This window comes from Erigeron canadensis, chromosome 3, assembly GCF_010389155.1.
Source record: "Erigeron canadensis isolate Cc75 chromosome 3, C_canadensis_v1, whole genome shotgun sequence".
Classification (NCBI taxonomy): Eukaryota; Viridiplantae; Streptophyta; class Magnoliopsida; order Asterales; family Asteraceae; genus Erigeron; species Erigeron canadensis.
The window spans coordinates 27,853,014-27,878,618 of NC_057763.1; the positions used below are offsets into that span (position 1 = coordinate 27,853,014).

At 34.1% G+C, this 25,605-nt stretch overlaps 2 protein-coding genes across 2 annotated transcripts; both read right to left on the reverse strand.

The window, feature by feature from the left end:
- Positions 1 to 1,263: 1,263 nt before the first annotated feature.
- On the reverse strand, positions 1,264 to 3,783 carry LOC122593761 (UDP-glycosyltransferase 85A8-like). The gene is made up of 3 exons (XM_043766206.1): positions 3,267 to 3,783; positions 2,223 to 2,800; positions 1,264 to 1,801 (listed from the first exon to the last, which is right to left on the reverse strand). The coding sequence occupies exons 1-3, from the start codon at positions 3,763 to 3,765 to the stop codon at positions 1,451 to 1,453; spliced, it is 1,428 nt and encodes a 475-aa protein (XP_043622141.1). The 5' UTR covers positions 3,766 to 3,783; the 3' UTR covers positions 1,264 to 1,450.
- A 4,472-nt stretch (positions 3,784 to 8,255) lies between these two features.
- LOC122592348 (UDP-glycosyltransferase 85A8-like) lies at positions 8,256 to 13,686 on the reverse strand. The gene is made up of 3 exons (XM_043764550.1): positions 13,113 to 13,686; positions 9,953 to 10,533; positions 8,256 to 8,810 (listed from the first exon to the last, which is right to left on the reverse strand). Exons 1-3 carry the CDS (start codon positions 13,627 to 13,629, stop codon positions 8,460 to 8,462), a joined length of 1,449 nt encoding a protein of 482 aa, XP_043620485.1. The 5' UTR covers positions 13,630 to 13,686; the 3' UTR covers positions 8,256 to 8,459.
- Between the last annotated feature and the right edge of the window lie 11,919 nt (positions 13,687 to 25,605).

Here is a 25,605-nt window from a genome sequence, read left to right on the forward strand (position 1 = left end):
TTGAATATATTTTCTTGTGTTATATAAAACTTGAAAAGTTATACCATCAAAAAACACGTCTAAAACACAATCAATTCATATAACTTTAATTAAGTATTATTTAACACAAACCAAAATTATTTAAGGTCAAAGTTGTAAATTAAACTTTGAAAATTAAAAACATGACATTTCTAGTGGGACGGAGATCAATGTTTTTTAACTTGATAAGATCATCATCTAACCAAAAAAAAAAAAAAGTAAAAAGAAAATTCATTCAATTCAGTTTATATCCATGTTTAGTGATGACTAAAGGTATTTCTGAAGGATTTGCCTAAATATATTACAGTTTAGTTTAGGTCTCGTTGATTTTAAAATTCTAAAAACATACTCAATATCAGAAATGTTTGTTTATTTGTGGATGGGAATAATACGCCTTTGACAGCATATGATTTTAATAAATGGTTGAAGATAAGTGTCCATAAATGTAGGAAAATACGTTAGGATAGGTTTGATGTAAATCTTTAGGTCCACATCGAATACGAGCCTAAAAGTGATCGATGTCTTTTGTCTTATATATATATATAAAGTAGAGATGATCGATGCTGTTTTCCAAACGTAAAATGTCTTGTCATTTTATTAATCTAGCTTGTTGAAATATAAGCTTGACGTTTCCAAAGGCTTTCATTTATAGCGTAAAAGAAAAAAGTAATTAGTAACACTTAATGTCAACTTTCACCGGTTATGAAAGACGGTATATCGAGATTGAGATGTAACTAGACTTACTTTTACCTAAGAGTTCGCTTCTGGTAAAAGTATAATAGGGCACTTGTCTTGTCGGACATGAAGCTCAAATCCTCGATGTTTTTTTTTTTTTTCAGTAAAATCAAATCTTTGACTTTTTGTCTTTAAAAAATAAGAGTTTCAACCACTTGATCTTATCATCCAATTGAATGTATTCATTTATAAGGTATTTTGGGCATTATACATTTTTCAAAACATACCAATTAGATCCTCTTTAATTTTAACTAATAGCAAATTTACACCATTTTATATATGCAAATGCTCCTTATAGTTATTTTATCTCCTGGACTGGAATAAAAAAGGCCACTGTAGCTGACCCGGGGCAGGCCACCCTTGAATGAATATGGAAATGGACTTTAAGATCAGGCCTGGAAACACTCTCTTGTTGGACCTCGAAGCCCACCTCTCATCTATCACTTTAACCAAAAATTGGACACCAAAGGGGCAAAACCTTCATTCTTCTTAAAGAGAAAAAAAAAATCAAGTTGAACATTCATGCTTGTAATCCCAATTGTAACTTGTAATTACATCCATTATTAAAGAGAAAAAAATATAGTAAAGTCTTTGTAACGTTTATAGCACAAACATCCTTATTGAAAAATGAAAACAAACGATCAAACAGTTAAACAGAACACTATTCAGTATTAGCTATAACACAATCTTGATTAATTCACTTGGTCAAAAGAACATCGCTGATTAGTTTATCAAAGTTGCGATAAGACGTTCCACCAATGGCGACGGCTTCTTCAGCTTTCCTTTTCCATTCAAAAGCCTTTTTGTTCATCATCTTTCCCTTTTTTCCATCCATCATTTCCCTCACAAGAGCTTCAACATCTTCTCTGTTCACATTTGGATTGATTTCCATACCAATCCCCCATTCTACACAACTATATCGACAATTTGTTTGTTGCTCCGAAAAGAATGGCCAGCAAATCATCGGTATGCCATTGCTAATGCTCTCGATAGTTGAGTTCCATCCACTATGCGTCAAGAATCCGCCAATTGCTTGGTGCTTCAAAACCTTTATACGTTGATCAATTTAAAGTCATGTTTAGAAATTAGAATTTTCATGTTTTTACGTTTATCAAATGTATTGTTTAGAAATTATTAGACATCTAAACATGTTTTTTGATATAAAGAGAAGTAGATTATAAACTTATGAGTTTTGTTAATGACAGGGCTATCAGTATTAATTAATTTGATGAATTAAAATTTGTACTCTGTCTTGCGAAAATTCAGGGGAGCGATTATTAATATATATAAAATATCACTTTTTATGCATGTAATAAGCTGTCATTATCATGATCCTAAACTTATAAAGCGTAAGTTTTATCAAGTATTATATATATAACAAACAAAAATATTTACTGTGAACTTTGAAGAAAAAAAACTCATAAAATCAAACAAGACAATTAAATTAGAACTCAGAGAGTATTAAGTACCAGTTCTTGAGGACACCAACTAGTAACCATGCCTCTCTCTTTGGTCTCTTGGACGAACTCATTGGGCATCATAGCCTCTTTTCCTCCTACGATATCCGGTCTAGCTATCCATAAGAAATCCTTTTTGCTATTGGCAAGACCCCATCCAAACTCTATTAATTGTTCTTTCGTCATGACCGTAATACTTCCAAAGTTGACGTAAACAACTGAACCAGGGTCTTTTGTGTCGAGCCAAGTAATGCAACTCATATCTTCTACCCATAGGTTAGACCCAATATGTTTGAGTCGCTCATCTTGAACATCTTCTTGCATCATATGTAGCGGCCCTATAGTGAAAATTTGTGGGTTCAGAGAACGTAAAGAGTTGACACTTTCTTGCTCTAGCGCGTCGAATGTGTTTAGCAAGATAGCTGAGCCACTCGAGATGGCATCCGACTCCTTGATAAGAAAGTTAAGCATAATGTCATTGATGTCCGTGGTGCGAATGAAGCTTGGGAAGTCCCTTAGTCGAATGTTATTCATTCCGGGAATCCAATCCAACACCGTTTCCAAATACCCGTTCGTTATGTCACTCAAATCTGTAGAAATTGAAGAAATTGTAATCATATAATGAAGAACTCAGTAGTACAAATAGGAAAAGTTTTTGTTTTTTGATTTGTGCATTTTTTTTCTTTCAATAATTTGACTGTAAATATTTTTGTTTGTTTTATGTAATATTGGATAAAAGATATATAAATAAAAAAATAATATGTCATTATAAATATTACGAGTAATATAATAATCCTCTTAATAACTTGATGGAATGACATGTATGTGTGAGCAACTAATTTTCTCTCCTAACTTCATCATTTTATTTTGCCAAGTGTCATGTTTTAATAGTTAAGAAGATTATTAGATTGTATTTTTATAAAGAAACATCATTCTCCGGGGATAATTTATGCCTTCAATTATATTATTAGTGAAGCATATAATTGACTTTGTATATATTGTAGATTTGTAGTAATAATACAAATACAAACAAATAATATATGAAATTCGTAAAACCTTTGAGTGGTGTATAGCCCCTTTGAATAAGATCACGATAATGAGTGTAAGCCAAAACCCCGCAAGCACTTGGCGTCCAGAAAATCACATTCGGCAATCCAAATCTCTCGGCAGCTTTAAGCGTAAAGCTCATGCATCCGTCCGAAATTATACAACTCACGGGTGGCACGTTGGACTCCCCGGAATCATTAAGCTTAGTAATGAGCTCACAAAAGGGTTCCAAACTATGCTTACCAAGGGATATGCTAAGGTCTGGGATTGACTGGGAGGCATTGGCGTCACATGGTGGAAGGCCATCGGTGATGGAGTAGAAACGAAAATCGGGCAGTCCATCGAGAGACGAAGGACCACGAGATTGGAGCAAACGATTATGGTTGTAATGTGTGTTGACAAAAGAGATATGGAAGCCCTTAAAGTGAAGGAGCTTTGCAAGTTTCATCATGGGAGTCATGTGGCCTTGTAATGGGACGGGAATACATATGATATGTGGCTTTGTCATTTCTAATATCAATGTGGAATATATATCGATTTGATGAAGGTTGTTATTGTATTTATAAGAGAGGCGAAAGAATTCGGTAGTCGTAATTTAACTACTTTTCTTATCTTGGTATATATGGTCATTACAAATAATAAATGTTAAAATATATGGTGCAATAATGCAAATAATCACTTAATTTCTTTTTATCAAACATATAAGTTCACATAACTAACCAAACAACAAATTATACAACCACCACTGCAACAAAAATTATTTTGTAGCGTGGTCAAAAAGTTTTTGATGAAGACCTTTTGTGAGGACAGATCCTTAATAGGATTGTGTCAAAATTTATAAATTTATGTGTTTTCATTTGGAAAAAAAAAGTAGTTTTTTGTTTGTTTTTTATATGCAAATGTAGTTTTAATTCTAAACTAAATGTTTCTATTTAAGTTTGTGTTAAAATGATCGGAAATAAGAGAAAAGTTGAAAATTAAAAAAAAAAAATGTTATGGATATATGGTTACGGATGTTTTTTTGTGGTGATGTAATCCCGTGATGTGATGGTGAAAATGGGGTGTTGTAAAATGGGAGGGACCTAACACCTAACAGTATAGTTATCGAAGGAGACTCTATTCCAGTTCTTCCAAAGCAACCTAGGCGCAGAAGTTTGAAAAACAACATCAAATGAATGGAGACCCATACAATGAATGGTCACGTGTCTTAGTTGGTATTCATAGACCTAATTTGTGTTGGCTTGTAAAGTCTTTTTGTCTTGCAAAGACATGTTTGAGATTATGTCAAAAACACAAAAAATAAAAATTGATAGTTAAATTTTTATTGGTTATTAGTTTTTTTCTCGTTTTTTGTGTCCTGTATTAATTGAAATGAGTTTTTGCAGTTCTTCTATAATATTCGCAGTTAATCTTTTAAAATAGCCTAAATTAGTTTCTTTCCTTATATCTAGAGTTGAAGTCTAATTGGTTCTAATAAAACTTGTCGTTCCAAAAAAAAAAAAAAGGTTCTACATTAAAGAGTCTTCTTACAAAATAAATCTTACTTTAAATCTTTTAATGAGAAACTTCTATCATCTAAAGATTTAAAAGTGAAAACTCAACCATGTCCACCATATACCACTAAATATGTCTTTAATAAAACCTTAAACCCTTTGTGAAAAAATAGGTATTTTTCGTGACGGCTTATTGTTTGTGAAAGCCTTAAAAGAGAGACCAAATTTGGAGATATAATTCATTAACACACTACTTAAAATAAACAAAGGTAAAAAAGTAATTCAATTAAAGGTAAAAAAAAATGTAGAAGTTAATGGAAGAACCAATAAAGATATTATTGTAATGCAAAAATGAATAATGATTCTTATCACAAAATCCAAACACTAAAAATTTGAGTCATTAAGACTGAACGGAGTGGGAAGAATTTAGCCCGACTCTCACCCCATATCTCCAAACGTCGCCCCCCACACCACCCCTCTCGCCCGACCCACTGAGCTCGCCCTCCTCCCCTTTGACTTGCACGTTGACCGAGACAATTAATACCCCCACCGGCTAGTTTCACTAGCTTAAAAGAAATTCCCATTTTTTTTTATTATTTTACCTCTTTCTATTCCTTTTTCCTTTTTACATTTCACACACCTTTCTTCATCCTTCTATCCTCTTCTTCATTTTTTTTATCTAAAATGTTTCCCAATAACAACTTCAACAACAATCCTTTTAACCTGGGTAATCGTATTCAACGTCCAAACAACCAAAATCAACAACCCGATATGATGAAGGACCTTAGTTTACTCAACAACCCACAACTTTTTCATATGATTCAACATATGTCCACAAATCAACAAATGGGTATGGGTATGGGTATGAGTTCGGTTATGGGTATGAGTCTAGGTATGGGTATGGGTTCGGGTATGGATATGGGTATGGGTATGGGTGGTTCGAGCCAACATGAAACTTTTAGTGGGTCCTCTAGCCAACAAAACACTCTAGGTTCATTTTTTGATCGTCAAAGGCTATTTGATACTCCACCACCGACATAAGATTCTCAAGATAAGGACATTGTTCAAGAGACACAACCACCACCTCAACCATCAAAACCAAGGCGGCATAGGAAAAAAGTGGTCAGCGCTAACGAACCACGACCAAGAAATGTCCAACAAACGTGGTTGCTGCCGGAAGAAATGAATTTAGCTACGGCTTGGCTATCGGTGACCGAAGACCCGGAATGTGGTATTTTTCTTTTTACGCATACTAGTATATATATATATATTTTTAAAAAGTTTTTTTTTTTAAATATATGTCCATTTTTTTAAAAAAAAACTGTTTTGGTATTTAAATTAAAAAACGTTTTAGTATTTTTAAAAAAAAAAACGTTTCAGTATTTTTTTAAAAAAAAAAAAAACTGTTTTAGTATTTTTTTTTAAAACAGTTTTTTAAAAAAATCTGTTTCTTTTTTATAAAAAAAAACAAAAAACTGTTTTAGTATTTTTTTTAAAAAAATCTGTTTTAAAAACAGTTTTTTTAAAAAATATGTTTCGTTTTTTTAAAAATAAAACAGTTTTTTTTAAAAAAAAAAAAACAACCGGGTTTTATTTTTTTTAAAAAAATTATTCGTGTAACTTGTGTTTGGTTTTTTGTTGTAGGAAATTATCAAAAAAGGGGGTCTATTGGTCACGAATAACGGAGGCTTTGGCGACATTAGAAGAAAAGCCGAAAGATTACCGTGACCCCGAAGTTGTGAGTGCGAAATGGAAGAAGATACGTCCAATTATTCAAAACTTCAACCAAATCTATACTCGAGTCGGTCATGCAAGTAGGGAAAACAATTTAGACCGTGTTAGAAAGGCCAACGAAGAGTATGAAGGAACTTATGGCAAGCCATTTCCGTATAGTTCAATTTGGAGCAAAATTAGGTATATATATTACTTTTTATTATATTTAATAAAATTATGTAATTATGTTTTAAAATGATTTATGTTTAAATATACATATATATTACTTTTTATTATGTTTAAAAAATATAAAATTAGGTATAGTTCAAAGTTTTATCTCGTGGACAAAAGCATTGTGAGGACCAATCTCGGTCAACCCATGGCCAAAAGGTCGAAGACTTCATCATCCACCGATCCAGTGGCTAGTCAAGGGTCGGAGGCTAGGGTCAACTTTGACCTTAACTCGTTTGAAGAGTTGGGTGATAATGATAAGGAGCCGGTGTTTCAAGAATGACCGATTGGTAGGGACGCATCAAAAAAAGCGTCGAGAGGGGAAGGCGGGTCGAGCTCGGGAGGCAAGGGGAAAGGAAAAAGTAAGTATATGGAGACATTTGAAGGAATAGCGAAAAAGTTGGATAAGTTGTTTGATATGAGCTCGAAGAAAATTGAGTTGAAGGAAAAGAAAAGTTAAGATTATGGAAGAAGACCGCGATTGGAAATTGTTGGGTACCGACTATTCCCACCTTGAAGAGCCCGAGAGAAGCATCATAGAACGCAAAAAACAAGCGCTTCGTGAAAAATATTCGGCTTGATTAAAGTGCTTCATTTTATGTTTAATTAGTTTGTTATTTTTATGATTAAATTTTTTAAAACTTTGTTATTTTTATGTTTAACTAGTAGCAATTTTAATTATGTTTAATAAAATTATTTATGTGTAAAATATATATATTACTTTTTAATTATAACAAAGTTAAAAAAAATCAAAAATAAAATTAAATCAATCATTACCACTGCCACATGACACAAGTCGCCCCCTACTTAAAAACTTACTCATTTCCACTTTTTTTAAGGGGCAACTCTTTTTACCCCACATGCCACATGGCACAAGTCGCTCCCTTCTCCCCTTCTTCCTACTCCTCTTAGTCTAATTTTTGGGGCCAAAAAGCAGTTGTTTAGCCCTTATTGGGATAAGTATCTTGTAATGTAACAAACTTTGAACGAATGTCTATAGTAGGAAATAACTAAAGTTGTGTGTATTGTATGTAAATAACTCGAAAATAATGTTTATTGTTGTATGTAAGAAAATGTATTCAACCAATTAAAATCAGACAAGTGACACCTCTATATGGTTGTCACGTATGTTTTCTTACATATAATAAACATTTTTTTAAAGTTGTTTACATGCAATACAAAAACTTTAGTTATTTCCTACTATAGACATTTATCCAAAGTTTATTACATTGCAGGATACTTATCCCTATAGTTATAGTGTCCGCTAGCTTTACTCGCTACTAAATCATTTGGTGGTTATTTGGAAGTTGTACATACAATTTTAAAAATTGAAAGTCTGAACTCTAATACCTACGATATTACATACTCTTTCTGTCCCAATTTAAGTGTACAAATATAATTTACTGAGTTTTTTTTCTCTAATTTTAACCGTTAGTATTTTTATTTTCATAATATAATATCTAATTAAAGTTATACCGATAAAAAATATATATAAAGCTCAATCTATCTGTATATTTAACTTCAATTATTATATATACAAACAAAAAGTTTATGGTCAAAGTTGTGAAAAAAAAGCCTTAAAAATCAGAATAGAACATTTAAATTGAGACAGATAACGTATTTTAGAATTAAATACCACCGTAACTAACTGAGCAAAGTTAAATATACTTTGATGCAGTAATTCCTTAAGATAATCCAAAAGAGCGTGTGCGCTAAGACTTTTGAAAAGAAAAAAAAAATACAAACTGTTAGAACAATACACTTCTTATTTTTTCAAGAGAATATCATTAATTAATCTATCAAAGTTGAGATAAGACGATCCACCAACATCAACAGCTTCTTTGGCTTTCTGTTTCCACTCTAAAGACTTGCTTCTCATTGTCTTCCCTTTCTCTCCATCCATCATCTCCCTCACTTGATTTTCAACCTCCTGCCTCTTAACATCAGTATCGATTTCCATACCAATTCCCCATTCTATACAACAATACCGACAATTCGTCTGTTGTTCGGCAAAAAATGGCCAACAAACCATCGGAACACCATAACTGATACTTTCAATAGTCGAGTTCCATCCACTGTGCGTCAAAAATCCTCCTATGGCCGGATGCTTCATAACCTTTGTTAATTTATAGATCAAACAACAACATTTCATTGTCAATTTTAACAAAGGAAATGTTAAGTGCAACCCTAGGGCTGTATTTAATGTGCATAAAAAAACTGTACCTTTTATATTAACAGTCTACCCTAAATTTTATCTTAAGTGTACTATTTCACATCTATATTCTCCTTATTTACTTGATTCGATGTTTCTAAAATGGCATAGATTTACTATCTACGTACTTCTCAATAATTTTACACATGTGTTTACACCTAAAAGGCTAAAAAAGTAGCAAGCTAAACCAACAAGAAGTTGGCCTAATAGTATGGGAAGGACTTGGTGACCTTAAGGTCTCAAGTTCGATCATTACTTGGCATAAACAAACAATTCCTTTAATGTACTCATTACCAATGAAGCGTGGGCCCACATGTGAAGTTCTAAAAACACAGGTTCGATCCGTCGATGTGCCCGAACCATGTGGGGATTAAATTGGAGATATTGTACCGACTACGTATAACTCATATAAGGTGAGTCGATGGGTATGAGATTGTGATATCAAACCTAGGGTTCCCCTTCCCCTTTAAAAGTAGCAAGCTAAATACATAAGTTAACGTGTTTAAAAAAATCATACATTTTGTATTAAAATATCACCTTAAATTTATTTTATGTATAATATTTTAAGCTGTATTTAAGAAGATTGAAGATTAAATCTAAAAAGTTTTAATTGTCTTTCGTTTTCTTCTTGTATTTACGTAAATCAAGTAAGCTTTACATAAAAAGTATAAGTAACTCTAATACCGTCTTTTACAAGTTTTAAGTCCCAATAATGTTTTTAACGGTTTATATGGGAGGTTGATCGATGTAGATAACCCTACCCCTACTAAATGTAAAAAGATGCTTTGAGGTTATACTAAAAATAGAAAAGACTTACAGCCTTATTGGGGATGATGATCGAACAATTGACATCTGTTTCTAGAGCCAAGTAAGCTTTATCTATATTGTTTTTATTTATAATTGGAGGATTTTAATATTTAAATAACTACGCATGCTAATTTCCTTAACGTCAAACATGAGAATGATAGGTTGTTTTGGTTTTTTCTTACTGTTTTTACAATGCCAAATATCTTTAATTAATCTATTAATAACTTATAAATTATTACCTCTTCTTGAGGGCACCAGCTAGTGACCATGCCTCTCCCTTTAGTCTCAGATACGAACTCTGGTGGCATCATGGCTTCATCGCCTCCAACAATGTCAGGTCTAGTTATCCACAAGAAATCCTTCTTGCTGTTTGCGAGCCCCCATCCAAACTCAATCAGTTGTTCTTTTGTCATCACAGTTATACTTCCAAAGTTTACGTAAACAACCGAGCCAGGTTCTTTCGTGTCAAGCCAACTAATGCAACTAACATCTTCCTTCCAAAGGTTGGATCCGATGATTTTAAGTCGTTCGTCGTGAACATATTGTTGCATCATGTGTAATGGGCCTATGGTTAAAATATTTGGGTTTAAAGCAAGTAAGGGTTTAATACTCTCTTGTTCTAACGCGTCGAAAGTGTTGAGAATGATCGCCGATCCTCTTGGGATAGCCGCGGTCTCTGTTATGAGATAGTTGAGCATGATGTCATTTCTGTCTGTGGTTCGAATGAAGCTAGGCATGTCCCTTAACTTTATGTTAGTACTCATCCCAGGAATCCAATCCAAGGTTGTTTCTAAATAACCTTTTGTTATATCACTCGTATCTGTAACAAGCAGTAAATATATATTTCTGGTGAGTAGACCAAAAATGGAAAAGCTAATTAAATTCAAATTCAGAGAACTACAATTTTAGGGGTTACAGTTATGTATAAAATAGTTGTACTTTTGTTATGAAATTCAAGCGTGAGCTTGACTTTTAATGCACGTTCTTGTCAAAAGGTAAATCTTAAAATAAAAACTAACCGTCGATTTTTTTTTTATTTTAAATATAGTCTGTATATAACGTTTTCTTATATTCAATTTAGAATAAAAGCCATACATTAAATTATACCACATATTTTCAAGTTTCAACGACAATAATTGAATTATAAATGACAAATTCAAATCTGCTGGATCGATCGCATTGAAAAGTACCCTATATTTTAAGTATAAATAAAATAAAATAAAATCGTTTCAAAGATACCAAATGATTATTTTATGTATGTATCTTTCATGCAGATGAAAATGGTAACATGTTATTGGTTTTCTAAATAAAATATTACTACTGATTAAGTAATAAAATAAAGAAAATGATTAATCAACCTAATTTATATGCTTAAAAATCAACCTAAAAATTTAAGAATTTAACATGTGGATTCCACTAATTCTTTTTCTTAATCTTGCCTCTGATTTTTTCACATGTCATCATCTTACTATTAGGCATATTTTTAGACACACCAATTAGGTTGATTTATCATTATCCATAAAATAAATAATCTTGGACAAGAATGTTACGGAGTATTAATTAACAGATATCGATCGAGTAATAATATAATATAGACAAACAAAAGAGAGTGAGTATTGTGGGCCATTATTTCTAATTATCATCATCAAGCAAATAATTAACCAGTGATTCACTATAGAAAACGTATAAAATATACTGTATATGATATGATCAGATTCTAAGGCTCTTTCAAGCTTTTCAACTATATATCGATCATTTATGTTTTAAGAATGACATATCTGCTTATTAAATTAATCTTCCTCTCAACTACAGAATCGTGACACGTATGACATATTAATGCTGGCCGGTCGGCCGTCCATCAGAATAATCACATGGCCTCCAAAGTTTTACGGTCTTCAGCATTCATTGTATTTTTTAGTATATCGATCGATAAGCAAATAGTTTATTCATTTTTAATTAATAAGTTACGGGTCAAACTTTCGTATGGTACTACTACAGTGACCCCACACATCTTCTGTACTTTCTCAGGCGGCCAAGTTTTCTTGGTTTTCGTAAAAAAAAAATCTCAAGAAGTCATAATAAACCATAAACGCCTAAATAAATACCTATTATATGCTAAGTACTTAAAGTATACGTTGATATTTCTTCTATGATACTCAATATTTTAAAAACCGGTATTTTAGTTATACTAGTGTAAAAAATTATCCGATATTATCAGTATTAATGAAAATACTGGCCGTTATGAATATTTTTAATTTATTTTTACATTTTGTATAAAAATCCTACAAAATTTGCTACAATTTAATGAAATAAGTCTAAATACAATTATAATCCACCTAAAAATAATATCAAATAGGTATTTCATAATAAAAATAAGTTTTAAAGTTCACAGATAATAAAAAAAATAACATTAAAGTATCATAAAAATATTTTTTTTAAAAATTCAATTTTTTTTTTAAAATACAAAGAATACCGGAAAAATACCGAACTTAAAATACCAGAATATCTTTCGATATCGATAATATCAACCGGTATTTAAAACATTGGTTTGTGATCAAAATAAAAACTCAAAATATCATATCGATACTTTGACTTTTCTTTGAAAATGAATATATTTTTTGGATACAAGTTACTCGATTATATTGGGTGTTCATGTTGAATAGGTTAGTGACTTAGTGTGTATAGACAGTTATTCGTTTTTTTCTCCTAAAGTACTACGTGTCATATTTCTGTCATTATTAGCACTACAACATTGCGCACGTATTAAAAGCATTTGCAAGTCAAGTATTCAGTGTCTGGGTCTTTGGTATCATAAAATTTAAGAAAAGTGATTAATTTTATGCATCATGCATATGCATGGAACAAATCAAGATAGATATATGTATATTAAAGAAATTAAGAATATCCCAATTAGAATACTTTTCATGAACGAACTTGATAGAAATTATATATATATGTAAATATCATATCATGAATTAGACTATTAGAGGCACTTCCGTAAAATAATAATCACAATAATCTATTGGTTCAATTCAATGATGAGTCCTCCAGATTATTAATTAGGAGTTTAGTTTTTGTCAGATGTAAAATAGTCCCCATTTAATTTAATAGGAGCTTAATGGAGTTTTCTATTGAGATGCCTATATATCATGTAAAGATGAAATGGGGTCCGACCGGTATAGACAATCAACTATCTTTCACCATGTAATGATAGCTCCCTTGTCTAATTAATTGACAAAAACAAGGAATAATAAAAAAACAATGATCACTGCACAACTGTATAATGTTTTGTACCAAGTTAGGAAACTAATTATAAGACTTAACAAAAATAGTAAAAATATTTTTAATAGACAGATAAATGACTAACACTCTAGTAACAATTCCAATTTATATACGTACCTTTGAGGGGTGTATAACCCCTTTGAACAAGATCAGGGTAATGAGTATAAGCCAACACCCCACAAGTACTTGGAGTCCAAAACAGAACCTCTGGCAGCCCAAACCTCTCAGCAGCTTCAAGTGTAAAACTCATGCACCCATCCGAAATAATACCACTCACTGGTGCCACCTCATCATCAGAATAACCATTAAGCCTAGTAATGAGCTCACAAAAGGGCTCCAAACTATGTTTAGGAACACTTTCACATATGGCAGGGATAGACTGGGTGGCTTCGGCATCCGAAGGTGGAAGGCCATCCGGGATCGAGTAGAAACGAAAATCGGGCAGGCCGTCGAGAGACGACGGGCCGCGGGAGCGAAGCAAACGGTTATGGTTGTAGTGAGTGTTTACAAAGGAGATGTGAAAGCCTTTAGAGTGAAGGAGCTTAGCTAGTTTCATCATTGGGTTGATGTGGCCTTGGGCTGGGTAAGGGATACATACCACATGTGGTTTCTTATTATTTGTTATGGAACCCATGAATTTGTTGCAAATTTATTTGCAATATATCTTCTATATGCTATGGTATAAGGTGAATAGGTGATATGATAGTGGAGTGTGGGAGGTTACTATATATAGAAGGGAAAAGATTACTAGTTATATATACCTTATTTTATTCTATCAACAAATAAATAAATAAACTGATGGAGAAGTTATGGTACTAATGTATAGGTTAGAAAAAAAAGTCAATAGTTGTTTCTATATGTAATGTTATAGCTAGTAGTATTATATTATATTTCTAACATGACCGGGTTTAATAAGTTGCTCTGTATTGATGGTAGTTGGTGGGTTGGTTAGGATATCTCTAAATTTAATATGCAGGTCTCAGATATGAGTTTTTCTCAAGTTTTCAGATTCGACTCTTGAGTTTATCATCTTGATGTATTTTCCATTAATACATTATATATGAATAAGGCGGTAGCTTTAAATTTGTCAGCAACACGTCTGAAATAAAACTAATTTTAAAAAAAAATAAAAAATAAAAAAAGAAGAAGACGGTAGCTTTAAAGTTGGCTCTTTGTCCCTAACATATATATTATGTTATCTTATTACTAAATCGATTCATACGTGAAACACGCTTATATTTATAGAACTAAAAGTTATTCCTAAATCGCTTATATTATGCTATCTTATTTCTAAATCGATTCAAATAAGAACAACATTAAAATAAGAACACTGTGAGAACACTTAAAAATTATATTTTGATACATTAAAAGTCCATAACACTAACATATATAGTGTATAACTAATTATCATTGTTTAAGTGTTTAACAACACATTGGTCTGTTAAAATCGAGAAAATCATGTTTTTTTGTTTTGTGCATCCATCTTTGATGCATCCAACAAAAAACATGTTTTTTTCGATTTTGACGGATCAATGTGTTGTTAAACACTTAAATAATGATAATTAGTTATGCACTATGCTAGTTTCGGGCATCAATCTATTCAGACGCATGCATGCCGTGTTATCGCCCCTTGGTCTCAGGGTCCCTTCAGGTTTCAACCTCTAGAATACTGCCCTCTTAGTAATAGGGTTGGAACTATTAACCAACTAACGCGTCGTTCTTTAAAAAAAAAAAAAAAAAGTTAAAAGTGTAAAAAGAAAAAAATGGTGTTCTACACTTTACAAAATGAAAGGAAACATGCTTCTCAGCTTAATAGCCTCCCGTAGTCCTCTTTTTTCCTTTTTCAGCCCAGCCAGTCGTCACTCCAACAAAAAGTTTTCACATAAATATATGGATCATGGGCTTTGGGCATTTTTTTCACCTTTGTTATAAGCGACCCAAACTAAAAAAGTGGCTTTTGGGCTTTGTGTGACACGTTTTCCCACCCAACGTGTCTCAACTCTCAAATTCTCAATAATAAAATGTGAAAATTGTAAATGGCTAGTTTTATACACGGCTAAAAGACATCATCCAAAAGTAGAATAATGTGTGAGTAAGGCTACTAGTTGTGGGGCATGTGGCTCACCGCTCACGGCTTGAGTGCTTGACAATTAAAAAGAAAGAAATATAATTGGGATAAGGGAGGTGGAATTGCTTTGCGTGTATAAAGTTGGAATAAACATGATTCGATTCGAGTGATAAAAATCCTAGATTATTCCGTGGAACCTGTAATAGCATAAAGCATGATTGCTATTGATTTCGAGTTCCCATAACAAGGTGATTGAGTAATAATGGGTTGAGTAATTTGGCTGGAACATGATGCACGAATTTAGAGAGGAGAGACACACGAAAATTAGGGTATTATGTGTGTAAGGATTAACCTTAACTTAGGGTTAATGACTCTTTATATATAAGGAGAGTATTTACACTTTAAACCCCTTTGGTGTTTAATGTGTGTACCATTAGTCCTCTGAGTTACAATCACCTAATGGGTAACCCTATACTACGTCTGTAAGAGTAAATAAGCCCATTATATATATACTAGACATAGGGATTTCAATTATCGTCAATTATCATATCAAGAATGATACATGATCAGTGACGGTCACACTAACATGGTTCCAACATGTAAATGTCAAAACTCAAAACAAACCACAGTCGTGTGCACTCATAAGTTCAATATCAATCATAAAAAGTTGCAAAAACTTCAAATTCATATCTTCGCATAAAACTTACAATAATAGTTTATGCAAATACTAAGTGATAGTTTTAACAAAAATATTGACTTAAAAGGCAAACGCATGAAACACGCTAGCAATCAAAACTATAATGGAAACTAATATAATTTAAATAATATCAAGAACTAAAGTTGCATGAGCATTCTTTTTTGCAAACGTAAAAACTCAAGGGTAAAGAATTGTAAAAAAACAAAATTTTATTAAATAAAACATAAAACAAAAATATAAAAAATACAAGTTTGGCTTACAAAAAAGGTTTCCTTTGTAAAGCCTTGCTCCAAAATAAAATGAGAGGAAATCCCTTAATGAGTGGATTTCACTTGTCAAAAGATGCGATATAATGCAAATTTAAGCTGCATCACATCATAACTTAAGCTCATCATGCGACTTAAATTTGATTGTGAGACTTCGCATTATAATCATTAAATTGTTTTGGTTTTGGTGCAATAAATATAGTTTACATGACAAAATCAATGATAAAACATGAAAAGAGAAAGATCCATGACAAAGGTTAAATGCTAAGGTGTTTAAGGGGTGCTTGATTCAAAATATATAATGGAAAGGGAAAGGCAATGAGAATATTATGGAATGCAATAAATATTCCTTTTGATATTGTTTGGTGTATCACTATATTGTAAGTAATATATATTTATAAATTTTGATTAATATGTATAAAAGTGATGTTTATATTTAAATATCTTTATATATAAATATTAAAATAATAATAGAAATAAATAATAACATTAATAAATAATTTTAAATTTATTTAAGTTATATAAATCTATGTAGTTTTTTGTTTTTTCTTTTTAAATCTATGTAGTTATATGAGGTGTACATACGTAAATGTAAATATAGTTATAAATATATTTAAGTTAGTTAATTGTGGTTATAGAAAAGAAAATAAAAATATCCTACGGTTGCATAAGTGAGAAAGAAAAAATAGGAAAAGAAGGAAAGTGGTTTCTAAAATTGATTACCTAGTCCAATACCCTTAATTTAGTGAGTAATGGAGTATTAACCAATAGTGGTTAATGATTAATTAGGTAATAACAAACCAAGCACAATTTATTATAATCAATATCATTACTTACCTTCTAAAACCTCCAACCAATTAAGCATGCCCTGAGTTTATTCTTAGATTTAAAAATTTAGGTTTATTTGTATATATACCACCCCTTAATATTAATTGCTTTCACATCCAGGGGCGATACTAAAGGGGGGGCAAGGGGGTCCAATGCCCCCCTTTCAAATTTAAATTTTGTCATGTAATTTTAAATTTTTCATAGATTTTTAAAAATTTTCTATAGGTTTTTAACATTTTGCCCCCTTTTAGATTTATTTTTCATAAGTGATGGTGTACCCACCGTCACCCAGGATAAAGCCTCACCCTAGGAAGGCTAAAAGGTCACCCAGAGTATCACATAGCCCGGGAAAAAGAAGATAAACACGAAAAGATACAATCATATCACTTCCTTAAATAAGGGAGATCATTACCAAAGATAAGAAACGCGCTGGAGACTTTTTCTCCACGAAAAACCACTATAAAAGGGGGGAAACCCTAAATCATTATCATCATGCTCATCAAGGGAAAAACCCTAAAAGCATATACAAGATCCACGAGAAAAACCCTAAGAGATCTAAATACATCTAAACCGGCGTACAATTAGGGAGGAAGACTCCTACCAACAGGGAATCGCCCCATCAAACACCCCCAAATCTCTTAACCTAGTCCGATGTACAAACAATTGGCGCCATCCTCGGGACAATCGCTACTCAGCACCACAACCTGCACCAAAAAAGGTTAAAATCCGGAAAATTTTTCTTACAAAAATCACAAAAACAAACGCTCAGATTCCCTGTTTCAACAATCAGATCCCAATAATGTATGCTGACAAAGATTCCAGTAAAGCAAGCATGAAATGAAAAGATCCAGAAGACTCGCAAATCCAGTCAAGAGATCTATGTTTTCCAGCTTTGGGAGACAAAAAAGCCAGCAAAGATCCATTAATAATACAAGCACAAATATTCGATATTTCGGTACGAAGAGTATATATCGATAATGGAAGCGAATGCGACATTATATATGAACATTGCTTCCTGCAATTACCAGAAGCAATAAAGGCAAGAATGACAAACCTCACAGGCCCACTCGCAGGATTTGCTGGAAACCGCGTATGGCCCCTGGGGGAAATAGATCTCGATGTTACCCTGGGGAACCCTCCGTTTGCACGAACGGAAACCCTAGATTTCACTGTAGTACGAGCACACTCACCATACAACCTTCTCCTGGGAAGACCAGCAATACCGCGAATGGAGATGGTACCTTCCACAGTCCACGCCATGGTACTATTCCAGAAGAAATCAGGCGTGGGAATGATAAAATCAAGTTACGATCATACAAAACAAATTAGTGAGGTCAAAAAATCAAAAGAGAAACTAGAAGAAGTGAAGATACCCAGCCAGAACGATCAGGCTCAGAATAATGACAAGGTACTCGTAAACCCAGCCTTTCCAGATCAACTAATTACCATAGGGAAGGGGCTACCGGAAGATTTCAAAAAGAAGTTACACAAATTATAACAACAAAACATCGATATATTCGTATGGGAATACACGGATATGACAGGGGTCCCCGGGGTGCTCACCCTATGGGAACAGACCTTTGTTACGGAGCACAAGCTGAATGAACGAAAAAGCATGGAACCTGTACGGCAAAAGAAAAGAAGTTTATCAAATGACAGAGATGAGGCAGCATGCAAAGAAGTAGACGAGCTTGTAAAAGCCGGAATCATAAGAGAAGCCACGTACCCTACGTGGATCGCAAACCCAGTAATGGTGAAGAAAGGAGACGGAGGCTGGAGAATGTGTGTAGACTTCACAGATATAAATAAGGCATGTCTAAAAGACTGTTATCCACTACCAGAAATAGACTGGAAAGTTGAATCTTTAGCAGAACATAAATGGAAGTGCTTCTTAGACGCCTATAAATACCATCAAATACAAATGGCTAAGGACGATGAAGAAAAGACATCTTTTCATACAAGCAAATGAACATTCTGCTACACAAAGATGCCATTTGGACTAAAAAACACAGGAGCAACCTATCAACGACTCGTAGACAAAGCATTCCACAAGCAAATTGGGCGAAACCTAGAGGTCTACGTAGATGACATGGTCATCAAAAGCAGAACGGAGGAAGAACTACTTGCAGACATCCAAGAAACCTTCGAAACACTGCGAAAGATAAAAATGAAGCTCAACCCCAAAAAATGCTCTTTTGGAATGGAAGCTGGGAAGTTCCTAGGGTATTATATCTCAGATAGGGGAATCCAAGCAACCCATCTAAGGTAAACAAGATACTCGAACTACAAGCTCCAAAGACAGTAAAAGAGGTACAAAGCTTAAACGACAAACTCGTAGCATTAAGTCGCTTTCTTTCAAAAAGAGCGGATAGGCAATTGCCATTTTTCAAGACATTAAAGAACTATGGGGCCAAAAAAGGATTCGAATGGACAAAGGAGGCTGACGAAGCATTCGAACAAATGAAAAGCACGTAGCAGAACTCCCCACCTTGACATCCCCAAGGAAAGGCGAGACCCTGTACATATAACTCGCAGTCTCCGCTGAATGTGTCAGCGTAGTTCTATTAACAGAAAGGGACAGGAAACAAATGCCAATCTACTTTGTGAGTAGAATACTGCAAGGAGCAGAAGCAAACTACCCAGAGATTGGGAAGCTTGTGTTAGCACTTGTTCACGCAGCAAGAAGACTACGCAGGTATTTCCAAGGGCATCCAATTGTGGTACTCTCAGACAAACCGCTGAGACAAATTTTAACAAAACCAGAAAAATCTGGAAGAATGGCAAAATGGGCAATCGAGCTAGGAGCATATGATATCGAATATAGGGCAAGGCACGCAGTCAAAGGACAGATCCTAGCAGACTTCATTACCGAAATAAGGAAAACAGGAAATTCAGTAACTCACTCTACGACACTCACAGTCATTGGGGAAGCAGATTCTGAAACCTAGGAATTATACACAGATGGAGCGTCAAGTTCAGAAGGCTGCGGGGCTGGAATACGTCTAGTAAGCCCAGACAAACAAGAATACACATATGCCCTAAGATTCGAGTTTGAAACAACGAACAATGAAGTAGAATACGAGGCACTAATAGCAGGATTGGACCTGGCCAAAGATATGAAAATCAGAAGCATCAAAGCATTTGTGGACTCCTAGCTGGTAGCCAACCAAGTAAAAGGAGAATACGAGGCCAAAGGAGAAATCATAAGGCTATATTTGGGAAAAACAAAGGAATTAATCGAGCAATTTGAAAGCTTCGACATCGAGCACATACGAAGAAATCAAAACAAAAAAGCCGATGCTTTAAGCAAGTTAGCCTTATTAACATTTGAACATCTGAGGAAGAAAGTACTAATAGAGGTCCTGAAAGAAAGATCCATATACGAGAAGCAGGTGCATGATTTAGCTAAAGAAGAAGGAAAAAACTGGATGACACCGATAATCGAATATTTGGTGAGCGGGATACTACCGGAAGATGAAAACGAAGCAAGGAAAATAAGAATTAAAGCTCCACAATACAAGTTGATGGATGAGAACCTTTACAAGAAGGCATTGTTGACCCCATGGTTACGCTGTGTGGGACCCAAATAGGCAGAGACAATAATTTTTGAAATCCATGAAGGAATCTGCGGACTACATGCAAGACGCAGGTCAGTGGCGACAAAAGCACTGCACCTAGGGTATTTTTGGCCATCAATGCATAGAGACGCAACCAAGGTCTTGCAAAATTGTGAAGCATGTCAACTACACGCAAACATCCCTAGGCTACCAAAGCAGGATATGACGTCAGTAACATCTGCGTGGCCATTTACAAAGTGGGGAATCGACATAGTAGGGCCACTACCAAAAGCATCAGGAAAGGTAAAATTTCTAATTGTGGCTATTGATTATTTCACAAAATGGGTGGAAGCAAAACCCGTGGCGACAATAAACGGAAAGACAATTGAGATTTTGTCTGGGAATATATAATATATCGCTTTGGGTTACCACAAATGATTGTGTCCGATAATGGAAAACAATTCGCGGAGGGTACGTTCACAGAAATGTGTCAAAGGCTAAACATAAAGCAATCCTTCACATAAGTATATCACCCACAAGGTAATGGGCAAGTAGAAGCAATCAACAAACAGATTGTGAAAGGTATGGAAAAAAGGCTGGGACGCAGCCACAGTGGCTGGGTGGATGAACTACCATTAGTACTCTGGGCACATCGTACAACACCCAAACAAAGCAATGGGGAAACCCCATTCTCCCTAGCCTTTGGATCAGAAGCAGTCTTGCCTGCGGAAATACAAGTTTCCACATGTCGAATGACAAACGTAAATGAAGAAGATAACAATACAGAAATACGCGTAAACCTCGACCTTTTGGAGAAAAGAAGAGAAATTGCTTCAATAACGAAGGCTGCGTATAAGCAAAGAATTAAGAAATATTACAACAACAAAGTTCACCCAGACAGCTTTAAAGTCGGTGATTACGCCCTCAGGCTCAACAACGCAAGCCAAGTAGAATACCTGGGGAAAATGGGACCAACGTGGGAAGGACCATATAAAGTTGATACAGTCGTCAGAAATGGCGCTTACAAGCTTTCAACAACAGATGGCAACCCCGTTAGCAGGACATGGAACGCAACAAATCTGCATAAGTTTTATTGTTAATATATATATATATATATGTATATGCATAAATAAATGTAAAGAGAAAAGGAGATAAGATCTTCAACTATTACACGCAAATAAATATTCTATTTCACAAACTTGCGTAAATTCTATTGCTGAAAAAGCAAACCTTTTTGAATGAATAAAACATTCACAAAATCGCAAAGATGTGCAAAACGCATGAAGAATGCGAAGCTGCATAACATGCAAGATTTTATAAAAAGTGCACTATTATAAGAATTACAGGCCTGAAAAACGGTGGGGACGCCTACCGGACTAATACAAGGACGGGTTACAAACCCTCCAATATAAAAAATTTTATGATTCATGGTAAAGAAGGATCGCAACCTCACACACATATATTTGAAATGCCAAAAACGGCAAGTACATTAAAATAGTCATACTCCTATGATTATAGTGAAACACATTAAAAAAATCATACCCCTATGATTTTATCAAAGCATATGCCTAACTGCTGAAAAAGCAAGTGCATACAACAAAATCCTGAAAAAGGTATAACCTGGACAAAAAAACTCTGAGAGCTAATATTACGAAACGTGTAACAACATCCCGACAACTTTATACCGGATGCAGAATCTGACGAATTTAAACCGGATGAAGAATCCGACAACTTTATACCGGATGCAGAATCCGACGAATTTAAACCGGATGAAGAATCTGACAACTTTATACCGGATGCAGAAATGACTTTAAACCGGATGAAGAATCCGACGAATTTAAACCGGATGAAGAATCCGACGAATTTAACCCGGATGAAGAATCCGACGACTTTTAACCGGATGAAGAATCCGAGAATATAACTACGACCTGACTGACGAATCCGAGCATACCTTATAAACATCAAAATCTTCACGAGCAGCTTGGTCGACAAGAGACTTCCCGGAAGACAGATTAACTTTGGTCAAGTGATGCACAAAAGGAATTACTTCTGTCATTACCTTCTTATACTTCACCTGCAAAGCGGAGAGTTCAGAACGAAGATGCTGCAACTGATTTTCTCTATTCACCATACCATCTCGAGCAATCTGCAGCTGAACATCTCTAATATCAAGAGCGCGTTTCAAATTTTGAACATCGGAGGAGCAATCATCGGCAGAAACAGAGGCAAAACCAGGGGATGTGCCACCATCTTCAGAACGCCGCTTCAAGATTTCCAGATCCGACTCCAATCGGCGAATTTTTATCATATCAACATACGACCTCGCACCGAGCTTAAACTTTTGGCCAATAGTTTTTATCCGGCCATGCTTGCAGAAAACACTCATCTTTTTCCGATAACCCCACTTCGAATCTATCAACAAAAGTGGAAAACAATAAACCAGATCCAATTGCCTACCTTATATAGGGATACGAGACCTACTATTGTCAATTTGCAAAAAAAGACCCATTCAAGATTCGCTTTAGTACAAAATCGCCCCTCTCAAAAGCCTTCTAGAAGACAGCAGACTCCCAGGATTAACTCTTCGGCGAAGACTAACAACACGATCTTGGCATATCATATTATTAGTCTGGGGCTTGATGGTGTACCCACCGTCACCCAGGATAAAACCTCACCCTAGGAAGGCTAAAAGGTCACCCAGGGTATCACATAGCCCGGGAAAAAGAAGGTAAACACGAAAAGATACGATCATATCACTTCCTTAAATAAGGGAGATCGTTACCAAAGATAAGAAACGCGCTGGAGACTTTCTCTCCACGAAAAACCACTATAAAAGGGGGAAAACCCTAAATCATTATCATCATGCTCATCAAGGGAAAAACCGTAAAAGCATATACAAGATCCACGGGAAAAACCCTAAGAGATCTAAATACATCTAAACCGGCGTACAAGGGAGGAAGACTCCTACCAACAGGGAATCGCCGTCCAATCCATCAAACACCCCCAAATCTCTTAACCTAGTCCGGTGTACAAACAATAAGTTTTCTAAGTTTGCCCCCTTTGAAATTTTTTCCTAATACCACCTTTATTCATATCAATTAGCTACATTAATCGTCGCTGCCGTCACCACCACAAATCACCGTCTTCACCATCATCTCCATCACTTCTGTATTACATTGGCCCCTCTTATATAAATGTGAAAGATTATGGTTTTTTTCCACTTGCGCTTAATCTATTATATCAATTGGATATTGATATTAAAAAGATGGATCCATCACATACGTTTCAAGTATACATATAATCCCACTTGCATCATTTTACTTTTGACGGATACAACGTACGCAGCCTGGTATTTGTTCTCTTTTCTGTGAATCTCTTCGGAATTCATTTACTAATAATCATTAATTTATTAACCACGGTCATAGCCTCCTCTTTAAATATTTAAAATGTTGTTGTTGAATATTTCTAAATCGATGATCTTAGCTTGCATTGATTTAATACCAAAAAACTAACATTTAATATCTCATCGAAACTCTTTGACTTCGTTCGAACTGAGTATATAGATATAAATAACTTTGACTTTTAAATGTTGGGGAAAAAGTATATAGCGGAAGAGAATGAAAAATAATAACGAAGTGTCGTTTTTGTGGATTTTAAGTTTCAATATTTTGATGTTGTATGGGGAGGTTAAGATGTAGGCAACATTTACCTCTACCTAAATAGAGAGGCGACTTTCATTTTCTACCTAAATGGTACAAAAGACCCTCCAACCTTTGCATCGAATCCATGACCGCTGTCTCCAGAGGCCAAGGTGTTTACCACTGAAAAATAATGAAATTTTGAAATAGTTACGACTATAACCAAGCTGTTAACCAATAAAACAAACATTGCAGGAATTTCTTGGCGAATAGTTAGATGGTCTCAGCCATCTATGATCTATCTACCAATAAACTAAAATAGGATTGAGATGTTCTTGATACGACATGTGGCGTAATCAGTGATAGACACGTGTCCTTTTAATTTATTTATTTTATTAAATTAGTTTTTTTTAATTATATATTGATTCAATTTCCTTATATTAGACGTAAAGTTAAACTCTAAATCTTGACTTATATATATAAAACACATTACAACTTCATTTGATTATGTTTTCTCATTAATAATATTGTCTTTTTTTCTTAATATTTTTCAACTTATTGCTTACATTACTTATAATAAGTTATTAACATGAAATTTTCAAAAATTTGAGTTTCCGATCCAAAATCACAAGGCTATTTGTCGTCAACTATTATGATTACAAGTTCTGATTTTGATGTGATTATAAAAATTTAAGGTAAATCCAAAACTGTAACTAAACATATATTATATTTATCAATACTGTTTATTATAATTTAGCTTTGATCACTGGTTTATCTTCACACTTTATTTCATAGTACTCACGAATCATGTAAGAGACATATTTGAATTTTTTATGATACAATCTATATAGCTACCGTACATCGTACGGGTATTAGGACTAATAGATATCAAAAACCAAAACATCATCAAGTTTCTTTTTTCCGCAATATTAACTACTTATATAAAAACGATTAAAATCTACCATAATGTGCACATGTCTTAAGTTATAATTTTTTTAACTAAATCGATCATCCCCTTGTAAGAGATCTTGTATTCATGTCTTGAGGTGGACATAGGAATTAAATTCCTTTACGAGGGCTTGGCTTGGGTAGACACAGGTTCAAGTCTGAGGGGCAAAGTTTACCTCTATTAATCGTCATGCCTTCGGGCGGATTAGTAGGGGTTTCCCCCCATCGGGTATTTAAAATAGACATTTTTTAATTCGAGGGAGCTCTCTAGCACGGACCCGGTTAAGACAACGTACACTAGACCTCCCACTATCGGATCACGACACGAAATTTTCTAACGAAATTCACTTTTCAAAAAAAATCAATATTTATCCCAGACTATACATATGTCTTATATTAATTAGAGGAAAATAATCTCATATCAATAAATAAGAAAAAAAAAAACCTTAAACCAAACAAAATAAAAACTAATTAGTATAAGTTAATTGATATCATATATTATACATAGTAAAAAAAAGGAAGTGATACCTACACAACTTATTTTTACCGTACACAACAAATATATGCATTATATGGTTGTACTGTACAACTGTGTAATGCATACCGTG